General features: G+C 43.3%; 1 protein-coding gene across 1 annotated transcript in view; it reads left to right on the forward strand.

Annotated features, from left to right (window-relative positions):
* Positions 1 to 20,018, forward strand: part of FGL1 (fibrinogen like 1) — a 120,846-nt gene that overhangs the window by 50,117 nt on the left and 50,711 nt on the right. The window contains exon 4 of the mRNA XM_029587035.1: positions 17,578 to 17,737. Within this exon, the coding sequence (XP_029442895.1) occupies positions 17,578 to 17,737 (160 nt within the window). The remainder of the gene's footprint in view (positions 1 to 17,577; positions 17,738 to 20,018) is intronic.

The raw sequence follows: 20,018 nt of genomic DNA on the forward strand, positions 1-20,018 counted from the left end.
ACACTCTTGCCCTCCAGCTCTACCTCAGTTCCTACATCCATCCCTTCTTCCTCAAGCACCGGAGCATTATTTGAATCATTTGATCCAACATCCACTCTAGAGATTGAATCCATAATAAAGAGAATGAAACCCTCGACCCACCCCTCGACCAAATCCCAACTAAACTGCTCTTATTGGTGCCAGACACCATCTCCAAACATCTCGCAGACATCATAAACTGCTCGCTTTCACAAGGAATATTCCCAGATGCTCTAAAACTAGCCACACTCAAACCCCTGCTTAAGAAACTGAACCTAGGCCCCAGGGAACCTAACAACTTCTGCCCCATCTCCATTCTGCGATGTTAGGTTCCATATTAGGAGCTACCACCCAGGAAAAAGATCTAGGCATCATAGTGGATAATACTTTAAAATCGTCGGCTCAGTGTGCTGCAACAGTCAAAAAAGCAAATAGAATGTTAAGAATTATTAGGAAGGGAATGGTTAATAGAATGGAAAATGGCATAATGCCTCTGTATCGCTCCATGGTGAGACCACACCTTGAATACTGTGTACAATTCTGGTCGCTGCATCTCAAAAAAGATATAGTTGTGATGGAGAAGGTACAGAGAAGGGCAATCAAAATGATAAAGGGGATGGAACAGCTCCCCTATGAGGAAAGGCTGAAGAGGTTAGGGCTGTTCAGCTTGGAGAAGAGACAGCTGAGGGGGGATATGATAGAGGTCTTTAAGATCATGAGAGGTCTTGAACAAATAGATGTGACTCGGTTATTTACACTTTCGAATAATAGAAGGACTAGGGGGCATTCCATGAAGTTAGCAAGTAGCACATTTAAGACTAATCGGAGAAAATTCTTTTTCACTCAACACACAATAAAGCTCTGGAATTTGTTGCCAGAGGATGTGGTTAGTGCAGTTAGTGTAGCTGGGTTCAAAAAAGGTTTGAATAAGTTCTTGGGTGGGATACGCCATTGGGCGTATCCCACCAGAGCTAGGGGAGGCCATAAAGTGCAGGTCTCGGCACCGGCCCCTTTGTCTCGCCCCTTCGTAGAGCCCCTTTGAAGAGCCCTCCGAAGAGTCCTACAGAAATTGTTATTCTATCCACACAAGAAGCTTTTTCTTTTCTCTTCATAATGGCTTGCAACTTGGATTCTTACTCCTGACCGATTCCAGTCCGCATCAGTTCTCATCATATTCAAAGTAAGAAGACTGGCAATTATCCGAATCATAATATTCTTCGCTCCTTATGTAAGATTTCGTGTAGTGACAATTTTAACTCGTTAAAGTATCTTTTCTTAACTTTTTTCTTAATTAACATTCAAGCAATAAGTAAAAAGACTCCTTTAATTGTAGATTTAATAAATGAAAAAAAAACGGATTTTTTTGCTATTACAGAAACGTGGCTGAAGACCACAGACAATGTTACTTTGAATCAATTAGCCAATACTAAATATGATCTTTTTTCTATCCTGTGCGCTCCTGTACGCTCCTATGGATTTCTCCCTAACATGCCACCTGAATTGGCTTGACATAAGTTAATTATATCACCCTCTGCTGTAAATAAGTTATAAGGTATAGTATGTACAATGTAAATAAGTTTTAATTTTCAAATTATCACACCTCTGCAGTCCTCCTGCTGTAAATACCTCCTCCTGTAAATACCTCCACCTCGATTATGGTTACGCTCCTCTACTTTCTTAGCTGCTATCCCTTCCTCCTCTATCTATCCCCTCACTCCCGCCCCCCTATTCTCAACTGCTCCCTCACCCGCTCCCTGTTTTTTGTAATTTTCCTCCTTTCTCAAGTTTTATTGTAAACCGGCGTGATGTGCCCGCATGAACACCGGTATATTAAAAGCTGTTAAATAAATAAATAAATAAATAAATAAATAAATAAATCCCGAGATGTATTCGTAGAGGTGGAGGCATAATGCTAATTATTAAGAAACAGTTCCAAATGAAAATTGTTCCTACTTCAATAGCCTCTCCCTATGAAGTAACAGTTTTTGATTCAGATCAACTTCAGCTGTGTGTATTGTATTGCCCGCCTAGTCTCTTAGATCATAATGTATCTCCTCTCATTGAATGCCTAACGTTAGTGATGAATCCGGATAAACCTTCGTTAATTTTAGGAGATTTTAATGTGCATGCTGATGACAACATTTCTGATTCAACTGCCTCCATTCTTTGTGATTCTTTAGATGCAATTGGCTACAATCTTGTATCGCGGGCCCCAACGCATAAGGCTGGCCATGCGTTAGACTTGATATTTATTAATTCAAAGTTATGTTCTAGCATTAGTTCAAACATTACGCAAGTTCCTTGGTCTGACCATTTTTTAATATATTCCGAAGCTAGTTTTGATTATTCTACCGGTCCCAGACAGAAAGATTCCATCCATATTACGTATCAATCTAAACCTAGCTGTGACGATTTGAACCTTGAATTCCAAAATTCCAAAGATAATTTTTCGGCCAATAATGTTACCAATTTAACTTCAGCTTGGTTAGCAAACTGCTCCAAAATTGCAAATAAATTATGCCCTTTAAAAATTTGAGAAATCAAGTGAAAACAATCTTTAAACCCTTGGTTTAATAAAGATTTAAAAATAAAAAAACACATTTTAAAAAAATTAGAATTGACATGGAGAAGAGATAAAACAACTGAAACCTTAGCCACATACAGAACGGCCCTACATCATTATAAAAAAAGTATAGAGAGTGCAAAAAAGGAATTTTTCAGAACAAAACTAGAAATATCTTTGCATAACCCCCGAGAGCTTTTTAGGATCGTCAACAATTTAACGAAATTCCCATCAAATGTGGAAGGACTGTCAGAAGACAGATGCAATGAAGTCGCTATCTTTTTTAAAGAAAAAATAGACTTACTTACATCTAGTCAGAACATTTGCTCAGACCAAGAAGTTAGGTTACCTTTAAAACCTAATATAAAGTGGGACTCATTCGATAACATCTCCTCATTAGAGATTGAATCACTTATCAAAAAAACTTAACCCGGCTAAACATCCGATTGATCCGATTCAAGTTTGCCATCTCAAGGCAATTGCTAACACCATAGCACCATTTATTACTGATATTGTCAATGCATCACTATCGGAAGGAATTGTTCCTGAAATTTTAAAGAACGCTATAATCAAACCTATTTTGAAAAAACCCTCTCTGGATAATACTCAATTGAAAAATTACAGACCTATCTCTAATTTGTCATTTTTAGCTAAAATAATTGAAAAAGTAAGCCAAAAACAACTTGATTATTACTTGGAATCCAACAACATTTTATTTCCTAATCAGTACGGGTTCAGAAAAATTTTTAATACAGAAACTCTTTTAATTGCTCTCATGGACACAGTTTTAAGGGGTTTTGATAATGGTAAAAGTTATTTTTTAGTGCTTTTGGATTTGTCTTCTGCCTTTGATACTGTGGATCATGGCATTTTATTGAAACGGCTTACAGAAATTGGAATAGGAGATACGGTATTACACTGGTTTGCCTCTTTTCTTAATAACAGGTCTTTCTGTGTGAAAATCAATAATGCTACTTCTGAAAAACTTGATTTTCAAACTGGTGTTCCGCAAGGATCTACGTTATCGGCCACACTTTTTAATATTTATGTTTTACTCATATGCCATTTCTTAAACGGACTTGGTTTAACATTTTATTTGTATGCTGACGATATTCAGTTTTTAGTACCTATTGAAAACTCAGTAGAGGCCACGTTAGAAATTGTTAAAATGTATATTTTATCGTTAAAACAGTTACTTCAACACTTACGCTTAGTCCTAAATATGGATAAAACCGAAATTGTACTTCTCGAACGCAAGTGTTATTTTAACAATATTCCTGATTTGATGTTAAATGCTAACACAAAAATAAGTCCCTCCTTTTACACTCATGATTTAGGAGTTATTATTGATACAGAATTTTCTTTTAAAAAGCATATTGCCATCAAACTGAAAGACGGTTATTTTAAATTATTAACTTTACGAAAGTTAAAGCCGTTTCTAGATTTTAAAGATTTTAGAACTGTTTAGGGATGTGAATCGTTTTTTGACGATTTAAAATATCGTCCGATATATTTTAAATCGTCAAAAATCGTTAGGGCCACGATACAATACCAATTCCCCCGATTTATCGTCAAAAAATCGTAAATCGGGGGAAGGGGGAGGGCAGGAAAACCGGCACACTAAAACCCCCTAAAACCCACCCCCGACCCTTTAAATTAAATCCCCCACCCTCCCAAACCCCCCCCAAATGCCTTAAATTACCCTGGGGTCCAGCGGCGGTCCATAGCTAAATCGGGGGAAGGGGGAGGGCAGGAAAACCGGCACACTAAATCCCCCTAAAACCCACCCCCGACCCTTTAAATTAAATCCCCCCCCCAAATGCCTTAAAGTACCCTGGGGTCCAGCGGCGGTCCGAAACGGGCCGAAAACCGGCACACTAAATCCCCCTAAAACCCACCCCCGACCCTTTAAATTAAATCCCCCCCCAAATGCCTTAAAGTACCCTGGGGTCCAGCGGCAGTCCGAAACGGGCTCCTGCTGTTGAAGCGTGTTGTCTTCAGCCGGCACCATTTTGCAAAATGGCCGCCGCAAAATGGCGGCGGCCATAGACCAACACGATTCGACCGCAGGAGGTCGCTTCCGGACCCCCACTGGACTTTTGGCAAGTCTTGTGGGGGTCAGGAGGCCCTCCCAAGCTGGCCAAAAGTCTCTGGGGGTCCAGCGGGCGTCCGGGAGCGATCTCCTGCCGCGAATCGTTTTCCGTACGGATAATGGCGCCGGCCACACGTGTATGGCCGGCGCCATTTTCCGTACGGAAAATGGCGCCGGCAGGAGATCGACTGCAGGAGGTCATTCAGCGAGGGTTCCGGACCTCCGCTGAACGACCTCCTGCAGTCGATGGCGCCGGCAGGAGATCGACTGCAGGAGGTCGTTCAGCGAGGGTTCCGGATCTCCGCTGAACGACCTCCTGCAGTCGATCTCCTGCCGGCGCCATATTCCGTACGGAAAATGGCGCCGGCCATACGCGTATGGCCGGCACCATTATCCGTACGGAAAACGATTCGCGGCAGGAGATCGCTCCCGGACGCCCGCTGGACCCCCAGAGACTTTTGGCCAGCTTGGGGGGGCCTCCCGAACCCCCACAAGACTTGCCAAAAGTCCAGCGGGGGTCCGGAAGCGACCTCCTGCGGTCGAATCGTGTTGGTCTATGGCCGCCACCATTTTGCGGTGGCCATTTTGCAAAATGGCGCCGGCTGAAGACAACACGCTTCAACAGCAGGAGCCCGTTTCGGACCGCCGCTGGACCCCTGGGTACTTTAAGGCATTTGGGGGGGTTCGGGAGGGGGGGGATTTAATTTAAAGGGTCAGGGGTGGGTTTTAGGGGGATTTAGTGTGCCGGTTTTCGGCCCGTTTCGGACCGCCGCTGTACCCCAGGGTACTTTAAGGCATTTGGGGGGGGGGGGGATTTAATTTAAAGGGTCGGGGGTGGGTTTTAGGGGGATTTAGTGTGCCGGTTTTCCTGCCCTCCCCCTTCCCCCGATTTAGCTATGGACCGCCGCTGGATCCCAGGGTAATTTAAGGCATTTGGGGGTGGGGGATTTAATTTAAAGGGTCGGGGGTGGGTTTTAGGGGGTTTTAGTGTGCCGGTTCACGATTTTAACGATTTTCACGATATTCTAAACACCCAAACGGCAACGATACGATTCCCTCCCCCTCCCAGCCGAAATCGATCGTTAAGACGATCGAGGACACGATTCACATCTCTAGAACTGTTTTACAAACCCTGATTTTTGCAAATCTTGATTATTGTAACTTTTTGTTACTTGGCCTACCTGCTTCAAGTATTAGACCACTACAGGTTTTGCAGAATGCAGCAGCTCGTGTTCTGTCCGGCAAACGGAAATGTGACCACATTACTCCCACTTTGATCAAGTTTCATTGGCTTCCAATTCAATACCGTGTACAATACAAAGTGGCTTGCCTAATTCAAAATGTTGTACTCAGGGAGCGAACGGAATGGCTAAATACATCTCTGTGCCTACACATACCCCAGAGAGAACTGAGATCGGCTAACAAGGGTTTGTTTTCAATACCCAATATTAAATCGGCAAGGCTTACCCAAGTGAGGGAACGTGTGTTGTCTGTTGCAGGAACAAAGCTGTGGAACTCCCTACCAACGTCTTTGAGGTTATGTACTGACAAAAAACAATTTAAAACTGACCTCAAGACTTGGCTATTTAAATGTGCTTTTACTGAATATGAACTGTCAACCTCGAACACTAAATAATGAAGCTTGTAGTAAGACACGAACCAGTTACACCAGCTATACCAGCATTTGAACCGACTGGGCTGCTCTTTTTATTGTTTGTCTCCAGTTTTTGTGGTTTTTGATTATTTCGATTTTATTCTTATATTTTGATTTTATTTTTGCTTTTACTGATCTTAATAACTAACTTATTCCATACTTTTAATAGAGTTAGTTGTTACTATTTTATAAATGTATTGTATTTATTATATGTTTTGATCTCTGTAAACCATTGTGAAGGCACGTCTGATGTGACGGTATATAAAATACAATAAACTAAACTAAACTAAACTGGCTATTAATCAATTATACTTAGGGAATAGCCACTGCTATTAATTGCATCAGTAGCATGGGTTCTTCTTAGTATTTGGGTAATTGCCAGGTTCTTGTGGCCTGGTTTTGGCCTCTGTTGGAAACAGGATGCTAGGCTTGAGGTACCCTTGGTCTGACCCAGCATGGCAATTTCTTATGTTCTTATGTTCTTATGATTATGGAAAACTAGTCAATACCCAACTATCAGACTACCTCGAAGACCATAAAGTACTCCATCCAACGCAATATGGATTCCGCAAATCGCTAAGCACAGAAACCCTCCTCATTTCACTCACAGACTACCTCATCATGGGTTTGGGCACTGGACACTCCTACCTACTAGCTCTTCTGGACATCTCAGCAGCGTTCGACACAGTGAACCACTCTATTCTCCTAAATCATCTAGCCGACATCGGAATAAAAGGAACGGCCTTCAGATGGTTCGAATCCTTCCTCAGTGACAAAGTCAAAATCAACAACAAAGAGTTCCCACGCATCAGTTCCCCACAAGGAGTACCTCAGGGCTCCTCTCTGTCCCCCACCCTTTTTAATATCTACCTTCTTCCCCTCTGCCAGTTGCTTACTAAACTAAAACTTAAACACTACCGCTACACCGACGACATGCAAATCCTGATTCCTATAACAGAATCCCTTTCAAAAACACTTAAGTTTTGGGACAACTGCATACAAGAGATCAACCTCCTTCTCACCAGCCTAAACCTTGTTCTGAATTCTTCTAAGACGGAACTTCTTCTTATATGTTGCGATCCCGGGACGGCCCCGGGATCGCCACTCACCTCGTCGCGGCCCTGTTCCGGTTCCCCGCGCCCCGGGGCTGCAGGGATCCCGACTGCAGCGTCCCCAGCGCGTGGCCAGCTCTCCCGGGCCTGCAGGGCCCTCGGGCACCGCGTCTCGGCCTCTGCCTCGCTGCCGACGTTCCCCGCGGTTGGCTCCGCCCCCCTAGGCCCGCGCGCGCGTCTCTGCCCTACTCTTAAAGGGCCCAGCGCGGGAAAACCTGAATCAGCCCTGGATGACGTCAGACGCTGCAGGGCTACTTAAGCCCTGCAGCTGCAGCCATTCCCTGCCTTGCAACGAGGTTCCCAGGTTTACCCTGTCTCCAGTTGCTGCGTTCCTGTTCCCTCTTGGTTTCCTGTGTTTCCTGATCTCGGACCGGCTTACTGTGATTCTCGGCTTCTGACTCTGGACTGGATTACGACAACTCTTGGCTTCTGACCCGGCGAGGCTTACGGTGTTCCCTCTGGCTCTGGACCTCGGACTGGCTTACGACGACTCCCGGCTCTCGGACCCCGGTGTGGCTTACAGCAATCCTTTGGCGTCTGATCTCGGACTGGCAAGCGACGATTCCCTGGCACACGACTCTGGACTGGTGAGCGACTACCTTGGACTCCATCTGACTCCGCCCCAGCGGCCACTCCTAAGTCCCAGCGGCCGGGTCCCTACGGGCTCCTCCTGGGGGGACGCCGGCTTCCAGGGTGAATCTCCTAAGTCCCAGCGGCCGAACTCCTACGAGCTCCTCTCGGGGGAGGCTCGGCTTCCAGGGCGAAGACCTTCTCACCATAGTACCAGCTTCACCGTTTCGTCCGTCCTTGCCACAGCCCTTGGTCGCATAGGGCTTTCCGGGATTCCCCTTCAGCCACTCAGAACCCGGTCCTTGCCGCCTTCCGATCGGGACCTCCGCTCAGCGATTCACCATCTGGTTCCGATCGGTCCAAGGGTCCACGAATCCAACATTATATCTCCCAACCACAGCAATAACCTTCAACCGACCCACAACAATACCCTGGTCAGCCAAACAAGAGATCTCGGAGTTATAATTGATAACCAGCTAAATCTAAAGAAGTTCATCAACCACACAACCAAGGACTGTTTCTAAAAGTTACAGGTACTAAAAAGACTCAAACCGCTACTGTACTTTCATGTCTTCAGAACAGTCCTCCAAGCCATTATATTTTCTAAGTTAGACTATTGCAATTCTATTCTACTAGGTCTCCCTGCCTTTTCCACCAAACTTCTGCAGATGCTTCAAAACGCGGCTGCCAGAATCTTAACAAATTCCAACAGAAGAGATCACATCACGCCCATCCTCAAAAATCTGCATTGGCTACCCGTAAGCTTTAGAATCCTACACAAGACTCTCACCATCATTCACAAAAGCATTCACAAACAGATCCCCATCGATCTTCGATGCGCACTCACTATCCACATCTCATCGAGACCTATCAGAGAAGCCTACAGGGGATCACTACGCGCCCTCCCAACCAAATCCACCCTTCATGCAGCCACCAGAGAACGAGCCCTCTCGACAGCGGGGCCTACCATCTGGAATGCCATGCCCCCTGATCTGTCTATTGACGTTCAGAAAAAAACACAAGACTTGGCTGTTTCAACAAGGCTTCCCTTAATTCAGGCCCATCTCAATTATAATCTCATACCAATGCCCTTTATCTAATGATCTCCTTCACATATTTTGTAAATGATTTGTTTTTGCTATAACTATCGAGTTATCTTCTGCTATTGGCTCCTCTTCCCCCAGTTCCAGTACCCCTGTTTTATTATAACTTTGCCTTCCTCTATGTTTTGGTTAATGTTATTCCCCTTTGTTCCTTGTAAACATATCTGATATAATCTGTATCATGAATGTCGGTATAAAAAAGCATTAAATAAATAAATAAATAACAAATACTCTGGCTTATTGCAGTTTCCAATTCAGTTTTTGTCTGCATTCTTCTAGTTATGCGTTTTGGTCTCTTTATTCTTTGTTAGGTGAGGGTCAGCACATGTGATTCAGGTGAGGTTTTCTGCTGGCGTGTAGTTTTTGTGTAGGGCTCTTTAACAGCCTGACTTGGTTTGTTTTCCTAATAGGAGATGTATTGGTGTCTTAAGGCCTGGTGTAATATTTTCATTGTTGCCTTTTCTTAGGTAAGGTGGTTACAGTTTAAGTGCTGGAAATTAGTGCTGTTTTGGTGTGGGCTGTTTACTATTTGTGCAATTTCTGTTCAGACAGAATATGTATCTTTCCCTTGTGTCATTCTTAACAATAAAAATGATACTGGGCCTTTATTTTTTATTTCCGCCATGAATTGTAATGAACAGTGAGCGTGGTCTGCCATGTGTGTCACGATGAGAAAAAGGTTGAGAACCACTGTCCTACACAACAGACAGCCCTGGGAACAAAATTAAAGCTCAGGTTCTGTCAAAAGTGTAGATGCAATTGGATAGATTTTAAAAGGGCTGCGCAAGCTCCCATAAACATGCTATTTTATAAACTACTCTTCACATGTGTATGTCTGTACACATATCTTACACACACTTGGGGGGGGGGGGAGGAGAGAGAGAGAGGGACTCTTTATAAGGCTCAGTCTGATACTCTATATATGGACCATTGTAAGGGGGCACTTTGATTCGGGATGAGTTTTCAGGAGGTGGGTTGGGGTTAAGGGTAGTGGTGATGTTACAGACATATTCAGAGGTATCCATTGTAAAACTGACATTGATAACGAATTATAGCCCTTATAACTGATGAAAATTCTAACTAGAGGAGTTGATTTGTACACTGCATTTATGTGTGTCAGTGCTGGCTCTGCCTCTGGAACATCCATGCCCTGCCTACTTTTTCTGGGCACGTGTACATCAATGTTCACGCGCCCTTCCTGGCTATTTAAAATTTGCATAGCTCCCATGCGGCCCACCTACGCACATATGTGGCCATTTTTGTGCATGCAAGGCTTTTAAAATCTACCACAATGTGAGTCAAACCACTTATATATAAACCATACAAGTAAACAAAGCCATGGAGAAAAACAGTTCTTGGTGTGGCTGCTTATTATTGCACACAATGTATGTGAAGACAAAGTGATTCCAAGCACTGCGAGTTCTTTGAGTTTGTCTAGATATCAGGACCTATTGTTTAGCTGTGATTGCTGCTCCATGGAAGCTGGTTCCCTAGGTTATTGCTTAGTAAGCCTAATGATTAAGCTGGCTCTGCTTGCCTTCTCTTGGAAGCTGGGTTGTACCATATCTCTATGCAAATCATATTTGTCCTTTCCCTTTTTGACCCTCTGCTGTTCCAGGTGATTGAGCAAATATATTTTCATAAATAGACAATTCCTTTACTCTGGCATTTATTCTTACCATCTGCCTTCATTTGTCCAAGTGTGCTTAAATTATGTCAGTTTTGATTAATACTATCTCTGTCTCTGTCTCCTGAATTGGTCCATAGAATGCTGAATTTACTATACCTATCAGTCAATATAGATTCTCAACCAACCAACATTCACTCATTGTCAAGCTCTTACTTTTTATACAGGATACAAGAAACTAGCCCTAGTCTCTTGCCTCAAAAACTAATGAGGATTTGTCCAGGTAACTTTTGAACTACCTAGACAAATCAAGAGGTTTAAATATTCTAACCAGCTGAATTTTACCCAGGTAAGTCATTTCCTCTGTACAGGTCTCTCACAATGAGTACCGTTTTCTGGAGACTGCAGCTTCAGGAGATAATTCAAAGGAGAGCCACCAAAATGGTGCATGGCCTGCACTATAAGCTATGGATTGAAAGACTGAAGAAGCTTAAGATGTACTGTCTAGGAGAAATATAATACAAACATTCAAATTTCTAGCAGGCTTCAATAAGATACCAGAGGTAGCATTTTCCATAGACTGAAAAATTTGAGGACAAGGGGTCATCTAGAAAAGTGAAGGGAGGGAAGCTCAAAAGGAATGTGAGAAAATTGTTTTTTACTAAGATGATTGTGGTTACGTCAAATATACTTCCAGTGGAGGTTATATGCATACCTTGTAGCTCTCCAGATTTCACCTGGAGACTCTGGAATTTGAAATGAATTGTGAGATCTCTAAGCAAATACCAGAAAATTCTAGATTGCAGCTGAAGAGGTCCACATGGGCCCCAAAAGAGGAAGTTCTGTCATGGGCCCGTGCAGGCAGGAAAAAGGAGAAGCAAGCATAAGTTTGTCTAGGCAGTGGAAGAAGGTCTGGAAGGAAGAAGTCATCATCCCCATATCTGGCCTTGTGTGGCACAACTAAAAAAAGGAAGAGTCCTGTTGGCTATGCTGGCTGGCAGGAAGAAGCTGCTGCCCACTGGTAAGCAGGAGAAGAAACTGAGTGAATGAGTATGTGAGTATGTTACAGAGAGTGAGTGTGTGGGAGAGAGAGAAGTGAGAGTGAGTGAGCATGGGTGAGACAAAGGGGGTTATGTGTGGGAAAGAGTGAGCAAATGAGGTTGTTAAGAGAGAGTGTGTGTGTGAAAGAGAGGAGAAAGTTTGTGTGCAACCCCTTCTCTCACCCTATCCTCACTAATCCACAATGATTGCACGACCATCGGAAATCAAAAGGTTTCAGGTATGAGCCAAAACTGTTACAGGATTAAAGCATGCATGGGACAAACAAAAAGGGAACTTAATGGTGGAGGGAGGGGAGAAGGCCACAGATTGAGTAAGACCTTTGACTATACAGTAGCTTTAATGTGTGACACCAGTGTTGGGCCCCATTGGGTTCCCAAATGTGGATTGTGACCTAGTAGCAAGATCATACAGTGTAGTGTAATTTAGAGGAATGTACCATCTTTGGCACAGCACTCTCATTGGAGAATGCTGCAATAGTTTACTCCAGATTCGATATCAGTGAGTGACCCCTAGCAGTTGGTGTGGACTTCTTAGTTGGAGATTGAAAGAGCAGGAGCTTTTTACCTCTTTTTCCACTGCATACAACCTGCAAGCCCAAAGCTTGGTGAGGAACCTAGACTTTTGGTGAGATAATTGCTACCAGTTTCACTCACTGTGACTGAGGAGCTAATTTTCTTTTTTTGTGATTTTTCATTTTTGGAGGGAAGTTTTATTCCATCTTGTTCCAGGAATTTTATTATTGTGACTGGAGGTTTCACTGGGGGTGTTGGAGCCTTTATAGGAATCTCTGTGACACTCAGCCAGAGAGACTTATTTGCCCATCTGGCATATTTTGGAAGAAGAAGAGGATATCCATCTGGTAATATACTGTGGAGGAGAAAAGTTATCAATCTAGTGCTTACCCAATGGAGACAGAGTGGAGATACCAACCTGGTACAACAAAGAGAGAAGAGAGTGGATCGCAGGTATGGAAGGAGAATCCTTAGATGTTTAGGAGGAACCTATTCACAATACCTAGCAACAATCCTAAAGATCAAAAATTGAACAGAGAGGAACCCAAGGAAGAATTCAAGGGACCACAGATACTGCTTTGAAGGAATTTATTTCTGTAACATGAGTTTGACAAGAAGAAAATGTACACAGTGCCAAACATTCACAATGGAAGAAGTAATTCAGTAAATATTTATGCTGGAACACCACTCTGGAGTCCTGACTGCTATTAGCACATAGAAGATCATAGTAGATATAATGCCTAAGGTCTTGGTTTATCCTGCCCCCCAACAGAGGAACTAGATCAGGGTTGTGTGAGAGTGAGTCCAGGACTTGGCCATTGTACTGAGTATGAGCCCTTAATCCTTGGGACATTTCTGTACCTGTGAGGAGGGAAAAAAATCCCACTTTTGTCAGTGGGATATCAACTAATATACTGTAAGTGTGTTTTAAATTTAGTAAAAAAAAATGTTACTTTTTTTTAAAATACATATGATTTAAAATGTAATGGGGTGGATTTTCAAAAGCTATGTAGATGGATAAGTCATAGGTTATCCATCTAAATGGATTATACTGAATATGAGCCTCTTATCTGGAAAAATCATAACCAGATATGTTGTTATCCAGGTAGAGAGTCCATCAAGCTAGGGTGAGAGAACACTGTACAAATCTCATCTTTGTGTGAGTTTCCTCACTCTGAAGGACATCAAATCTTCACAAGAGAGCACTGTTCTATTCATACGTCTCTCTCTGCATATAAAAGTGGCCCCTAACCCCTACACTACTACCTAAACCTCACCTCGAGTTACTAGGTAGGCCTCCTATAGTAGCATAAATAGCTGCTTACTATGATGTCTCTCTCTCTCTCTCTCTTTCACCTTCAGAACAGAAAGCCTCCCTCCTTCAAATATGAAAACAAGACCCCTTACTACCTCCACCTGGAATAGCCCCTAAATGCTTACCCTCCTGTCTCACCTGGAATCCCTGCAAAACCCCAAGGCTGAGCCAAGAAGCAGTAAAGTCGTACCATGCTCACAGATTTTTTTCTATCATTGCTCAGACTCTCCTCCTGCTGCCACAGCCTTCGGCATTTGTGAGGGTGGGGGTGGAGTTATGATTAGGGGACCAGGAGCCAACTGTTTTATTTTTATATTGGGGAAGGGGTTTTCAGATTGATTTGGCCTTCATCTTGGCTTAATTATTTTTAACTTAACCAGTTATATTTGAATATAGCCAGTAAGATTTAAAGTTATCTGGTTAAATTATCTGGATGACTTTAGACCTGCTGTGGACCATAACCAGACTACCTGGATAAACTTATCTGAGTAGCATGGAATATCATCACTACTTGGCTATGTTCAAGCTCCCCCTGGAACATCCCTTTGAATCCAGGTAAGTTTTAGCTGGCTAAAATGTATTAGGTCAGCAGAGGTGGGGGGAGGGGGAGGATATTTAAAGCCCCAGGTTTGTTTGGCTAAGTCCCAAAATAGCCAGACAAACATTTTCAATGTGGTAGACCTGACTGACAAACTGAAGAGTCGTAAATCACCTGGACCAGATAGTATGCACCCCAGGGTTCTGAAGGAACTAAAAATTGAAATTTCAGATCTTTTTGTTAAAATTTGTAACCTATCATTAAAATCATCCATTGTATCTGAAGAATGGAGGGTGGCTAATGTAACCCCAATATTTAAAAAGGGCTCCGGGGCGATCCGAGAAACTATAGACCAGTTAGCCTGACTTCAGTGCCAGGAAAAAATAGTGGAAAGTGTTCTAAAGATCAAAATCACAGAACATATAGAAAGACATGGTTTAATGGAACAAAGTCAGCATAGCTTTACCCAAGGCAAGACTTGCCTCACAAATCTGCTTCACTTTTTTGAAGCGGTTAATAAACTTGTAGATATAGGTGAACTGGTAGATATAGGGGTGGATTTTAAAACCCCTGCGCGCGTAAATCCTTCCGGATTTACGCGCGCAGGGCCCTCTCGCGCCGGCGTGCCTATTTTGCATAGGCCGCCGGCACGCGCAGAGCCCCGGAATGCGCGTAAGTCCGGGGCTTCCTGTCGGGGGCGTGGTGGGGGGCGTGGTGGGATGACGCGGCGTTTAGGGGGTGGGGCGTGGCATTTTGGGGGTGGTGATGTGGGCGTTGTTTCGGCCCGGGGGCGTTCCGGGGGCGTGGCCTTGGCCTCCAGAACAGCCCCTGGGACCGGACCACGGAGCGGGGCAGCCGGCCGACGCACGCAAAGTTACGCCTGCTGAAAGCAGGCGTAACTTTGCCGACAAAGGTAAGGGGGGGAGTTTAGATAGGGCCGGGGGGTGGGTTAGGTAGGGGAAGGGAGGGCGAAGGAAAGTTCCCTCCGAGGCCGCTCCGAAATCAGAGCGGCCTCGGAGGGAACAGGCAGCGCGCGCTGGGCTCGGCGCGCGCAGATTGCACAAATGTGCACCCCTTTGCGCGCGCCGACCCCGGATTTTATAAGATACGCGCGGCTACGCACGTATCTTATAAAATCCAGCGTACTTTTGTTCGCGCCTGCTGCGCTAACAAAAGTATGCGCTCGCGCAAGTATTTAAAATCTGCCCCATAGTGTATTTGGATTTTCAGAAGGCATTTAACAAATTTCCTCATAAGAGGCTTCTAAGAAAAGTAAAAAGTCATGGGATAGGTGGTGATGTCCTTTCGTGGATTACAAAATGGCTAAAAGACAGGAAACAGAGAGTAGGATTAAATGGACAATTTTCTCAGTGGAAAAGGGTATACAGTGGAGTGCCTCAAGTATCTATACTAGGACACATGCTTTTCAATATATTTATAAATGATCTGGAAAGGAATATGATGAGTGAGGTAATCAAATTTGCAGATGATACAAAATTATTCAGAGTAGTTAAATCACAAGCAAGTTGTGATAAATTGCAGGAGGACCTTGTGAGACTGGAAAATTGGGCATTCAAATGGCAAATGAAATTTAATCTGGATAAGTGCAAGGTGATGCATAGAGGGAAAAATAACCCATGCTGTAGTTACACGATGTTAGGTTCCATATTAGGAGCTACCACCCCCAGGAAAGAGATCTAGGAATCATAGTGGATAATACTTTTAAATCATCGGCTCAGTGTGCTGTGGCAGTCAAAAAAGCAAACAGAATGTTAGGCATTATTAGGAAGGGCATGGTGAATAAAACAGAGGATGTCATAATGCCTCTGTATCGCTCTATGTTGAGACCGCACCTTGAATACTGTGTACAGTTCTGGTCGCCGTATCTCAAGAAAGATATAGTTGCGATGGAGAAAGTACAGAGAAGGGCCACCAAAATGATAAAGGAGATGGAACATCTCCCTTATGAGGAAAAACTAAAGAGATTAGGGCTGTTCAGCTTGGAGAAGAGACGGCTGAGGAGGGCTATGAAAGAGGTCTTTAAAATCAAGAGAGTTCTAGAACGGGTACATGTGAATCGGTTATTTACTCTTTCGGATAATTAGAAGGACTAGGGGGCACTCCATGAAGTTAGCATGTACCACATTTAAAACTAATCAGATAAAATTATTTTTCACTCAATGCACAATTAAACTCTGGAATTTGTTCTTGGAGGAGAATAGGGATGTGCAGCAGGGATGGATTCGTCCCATTCGGTATTCGTATTCGTGGGGAGCCAAATCCATTGCAACCGTTCTCAGGGGACCCCGATCCATTCATTAGTTACAATGGACGTCACAATGGACGTCCCTGCTGTCCATTGCTCCTACCATGTGACAGGGGCCGACCAATGGCACCGGTAGCCCCTGTAACATAGTGAAGGCAAAGGCTATTGGCGCCATTTTGAATACCAGCAGCCGACAGCCCGAGTGCAGGAGATTGCTCCAGGACCCCCACTGGACCACCAGGGACTTTTGAAAAGTCTTGGGGGGGGGGGGTCAGGAGGGTGGGGGGTTATTCGTTAGATACGTTGTATTCATGGGGGTTCACCATATGTTTCGTGACCCCACGAATACAACGAATAGGGACATATACGTTGCAGATTGCCAATACGTCGAAAACGAATGCACACCCTTAGAGGAGAAGTCCATTACCTGCTATTAATTAAGTGGACTTTGAAAATAGCCACTGCTATTACTAGCATCAGTAACATGGGATAGACTTAGTTTTTGGGTACTTGCCAGGTACTTGTGGCCTGGATTGGCCACTGTTGGACACAGGTTGCTGGGCTTGATGGACCCTTGGTCTGACCCAGTATGGCAATTTCTTATGTTCTTATGAATGTAAATAATTCTATATATAATGTCCATAAACTACACCAGAATATTTGCCTGTGGGTGAGATTTTAGCAATTGAAATCCAATTTTTTATTAAAAAATAAATTGATGAAAATTGCACATAGCATGGCACCCTGAGGAATTGTGGCTTCTATTCTCAAGATCAATGCCTCCATCTGGAATGGCAAAACTTTTATTAAAAAGTTAAAATTGAAAATAAGAAAAAATCCTATTTAAAGCCAAATATAAGAAATTCCAAATTTCACATCCATTAAATAAAGAAATACAAGTAGTTTGTTTTAACACTGAAGTAGGATCATGGCTGCTCATATTATACCAATAAAACTGGGGAGATCATCCCTGAGTATGGTGTTGGAAGGTTCTCAGGTTGGCTGTTGAAACTTTAATTTTGTTGGAAGCAGTGCTAAATGTTTTGTTTCTGTGTAATAGCAAAATCTAACTGCTTCTTTCTGCAGGAATTAATAAACGTAAAACTGAAATAACTCCTTATGTGTCCATCATATTCTGAGTACAGACTGTGCAGAAATTTATAACAGTGGACATAAGCAGAGTGGATTTTACCAAATCAAGCCTGTCAAGAGTCCCAGAGAATTTGCTGCCTACTGTGATATGCAAGAAGGAGGAGGCTGGACAGTAATTCAGAGACGCTCTGATGGCAGTCAAAATTTTTCTAGGTAGGTGACTTCCTTACCAGTTGGAATTTAATAGAACATCATCAGTACTGCAGAGGGAAATCAGGCCCTGGACATCACTCAACACAGTACAGGGGACAGACTTAAACAATACGTTCTAGTGATGTTCTTGGAGCTTTGTTTATGTTACTGGCACACAAAGGGGTTGAATTACCACTAGTTCAAACCTTGTGAACAGTAGCGCCAATCATCAAGGCTTCAACCCTAGCTACTGTCCATCTGCAAATCTCTCAAAAGGATTCATAATTCAATGATCTTAAAAAAATAAAAAATAATCTGTCTATTGTAGGTTTGATTTTAATTATTTGCCTTTCCAAACCTATGTTCAACGCAAGTTACAATTCAGATTCAGTAGGTGGGTCCCTGCCCCAGAAGATGTACAATCTAAGGCGGTAACTTTCAAAGCGGCACGTGAATGCACATGTGCACGTGTTTTCCAGCTTGCGCCCAGGGACGCAGCTATTTTATAACCTATGCACAATTATGGTTGCAGGTTATAAAATAGCCTTGCCGCATGCACATGTGCACTCAATTTTAAGTGAACTCGCGCATGTGTGCGCAAATCCCGCTTCTACCACGTAAGTGAGATTTTAAAACAGGAGCACGCTGACACCATTGCCCATTTTACCAGTTTGTTCCTAGTTCACCCAGTTAAGGGTTAAGACTTCCAAACTCCCAGTTTAATCGTTCTCCTTCCCCTTGTTAGATCCGATCCTTAAAACTCTGCTACTCTGTTTAGTTTTTTTTTGTTTTATTACTTAGATGCCATTCATTGAAAACGTAAAGTTACGCAGCAGGGGACCCCGGCATGCACCAATGTGTATTGGTACGTATGCGCTAATTTCAGTGTAAAATCCAGGAACGACCATTCCCGACCAGCCCAAGTCTACGCCCCCACCCCTTTTTGGAAAATTTGTCTTTGTACACGCAGAGGGAGATACACGCGTATCTGGGTGGCTTTTAAAATCTGCTCAGTGCGTGCCAGCCCAACCTATTTGCATATCCCCTAATTGATGCGTGCGCCCGGTTTTTAAAGTTCACCTTTAAGTTGGTATCTGAGACAGCAGAGGTTAAAGTGACTTGTTCAAGGTAGATCAATATTTGAACCGTGGTTTTCCTGGTTCTCAGACCACTATAACCACTAAGCCACGTCTCCACTCCAGTAAGTAAACCTTTCTGTCACTTACATCATATATGGATCAGTAAGAAGAACTGGATATACAGGCTCCAAACTCCTCGAAAGCTCTCATTATGAAAATTAAATTATCAATAAGGAGAATAATTTTGCAGGGGAACGTAGGCTGCCATGTGTCCAATTTATATGCATGTATTTTTCTTCTTACTGAGATATTTGAAGTAAAGGGCCACCAAATGTTTACCAATGTTATTCTTGTAATCTTAATTTTTCCCATGCTTTCACCCTCCACAAACATTGGGGCCGATGCAATATGGGTGCACTAAAAGCGGACGCTCATTTACCTCTCCCGGGCGAGCTATGCAATAGGGAAATGAGCTGTCGCATTAAAAAGGAGGCACTAGGAGAAATTGTGTGCTTCTAACATCTCCTCGGCAACGGTGCCCAGGAGAGGTGGCTGCTTGTGCGGATTAGGAAAATGGACGCTCAATACGAGAACGAGAGTCCGTTTTCTCCCTCTATTGGCACCATATACATGTACATGTACATATACATGGCCTGGACTGTGCATATTGTGCCCCTGAAATGTTTTTCACAGTCAAGCCTATTTTTTTGGTCTTCTTACAGCTTCCTGTGGTTCCTACTACTTAGTATCATGACGATAGTTTGTAGAAGGAACCACGGAAAGCATGTTTTTTGTTGAGTTCTTAAACATGGAATGACTTAATGGCAGCCCCAGGCTAGCAATAAATTTCCCACATTAAACAAGGTGAGTTGGGCATAAGATCATTTTTTGCATCCTGGGGTAATAGCTAATAGCCTCATATACATGAATTTACATGTGATGAGCGCTATTAGTTATGCGCTCGATTGGACGTGCGTTTTGGACGTGCTAATTACGTTATTACATTGGGCATTACTTAACTGGTATTAACCAGAGTTAACTGGTGAGCTGGCCTGAGCACCCAATATTGCATCGGCCTGATTATGATATACCAAATATTGCAATGCTAGTCATTGTTACTATTCTATTAATTTACTGAGACTGAAACCTATTGAGTTTGAAAATCCTGCCTCCAAAACCAGACCCAAGATAGTTAGATAACGTGTCATCTGGCTTAAAAGATC

The sequence above is a fragment of the Rhinatrema bivittatum genome, chromosome 1 (genome assembly GCF_901001135.1).
Source record: "Rhinatrema bivittatum chromosome 1, aRhiBiv1.1, whole genome shotgun sequence".
Taxonomy (NCBI): domain Eukaryota; kingdom Metazoa; phylum Chordata; class Amphibia; order Gymnophiona; family Rhinatrematidae; genus Rhinatrema; species Rhinatrema bivittatum.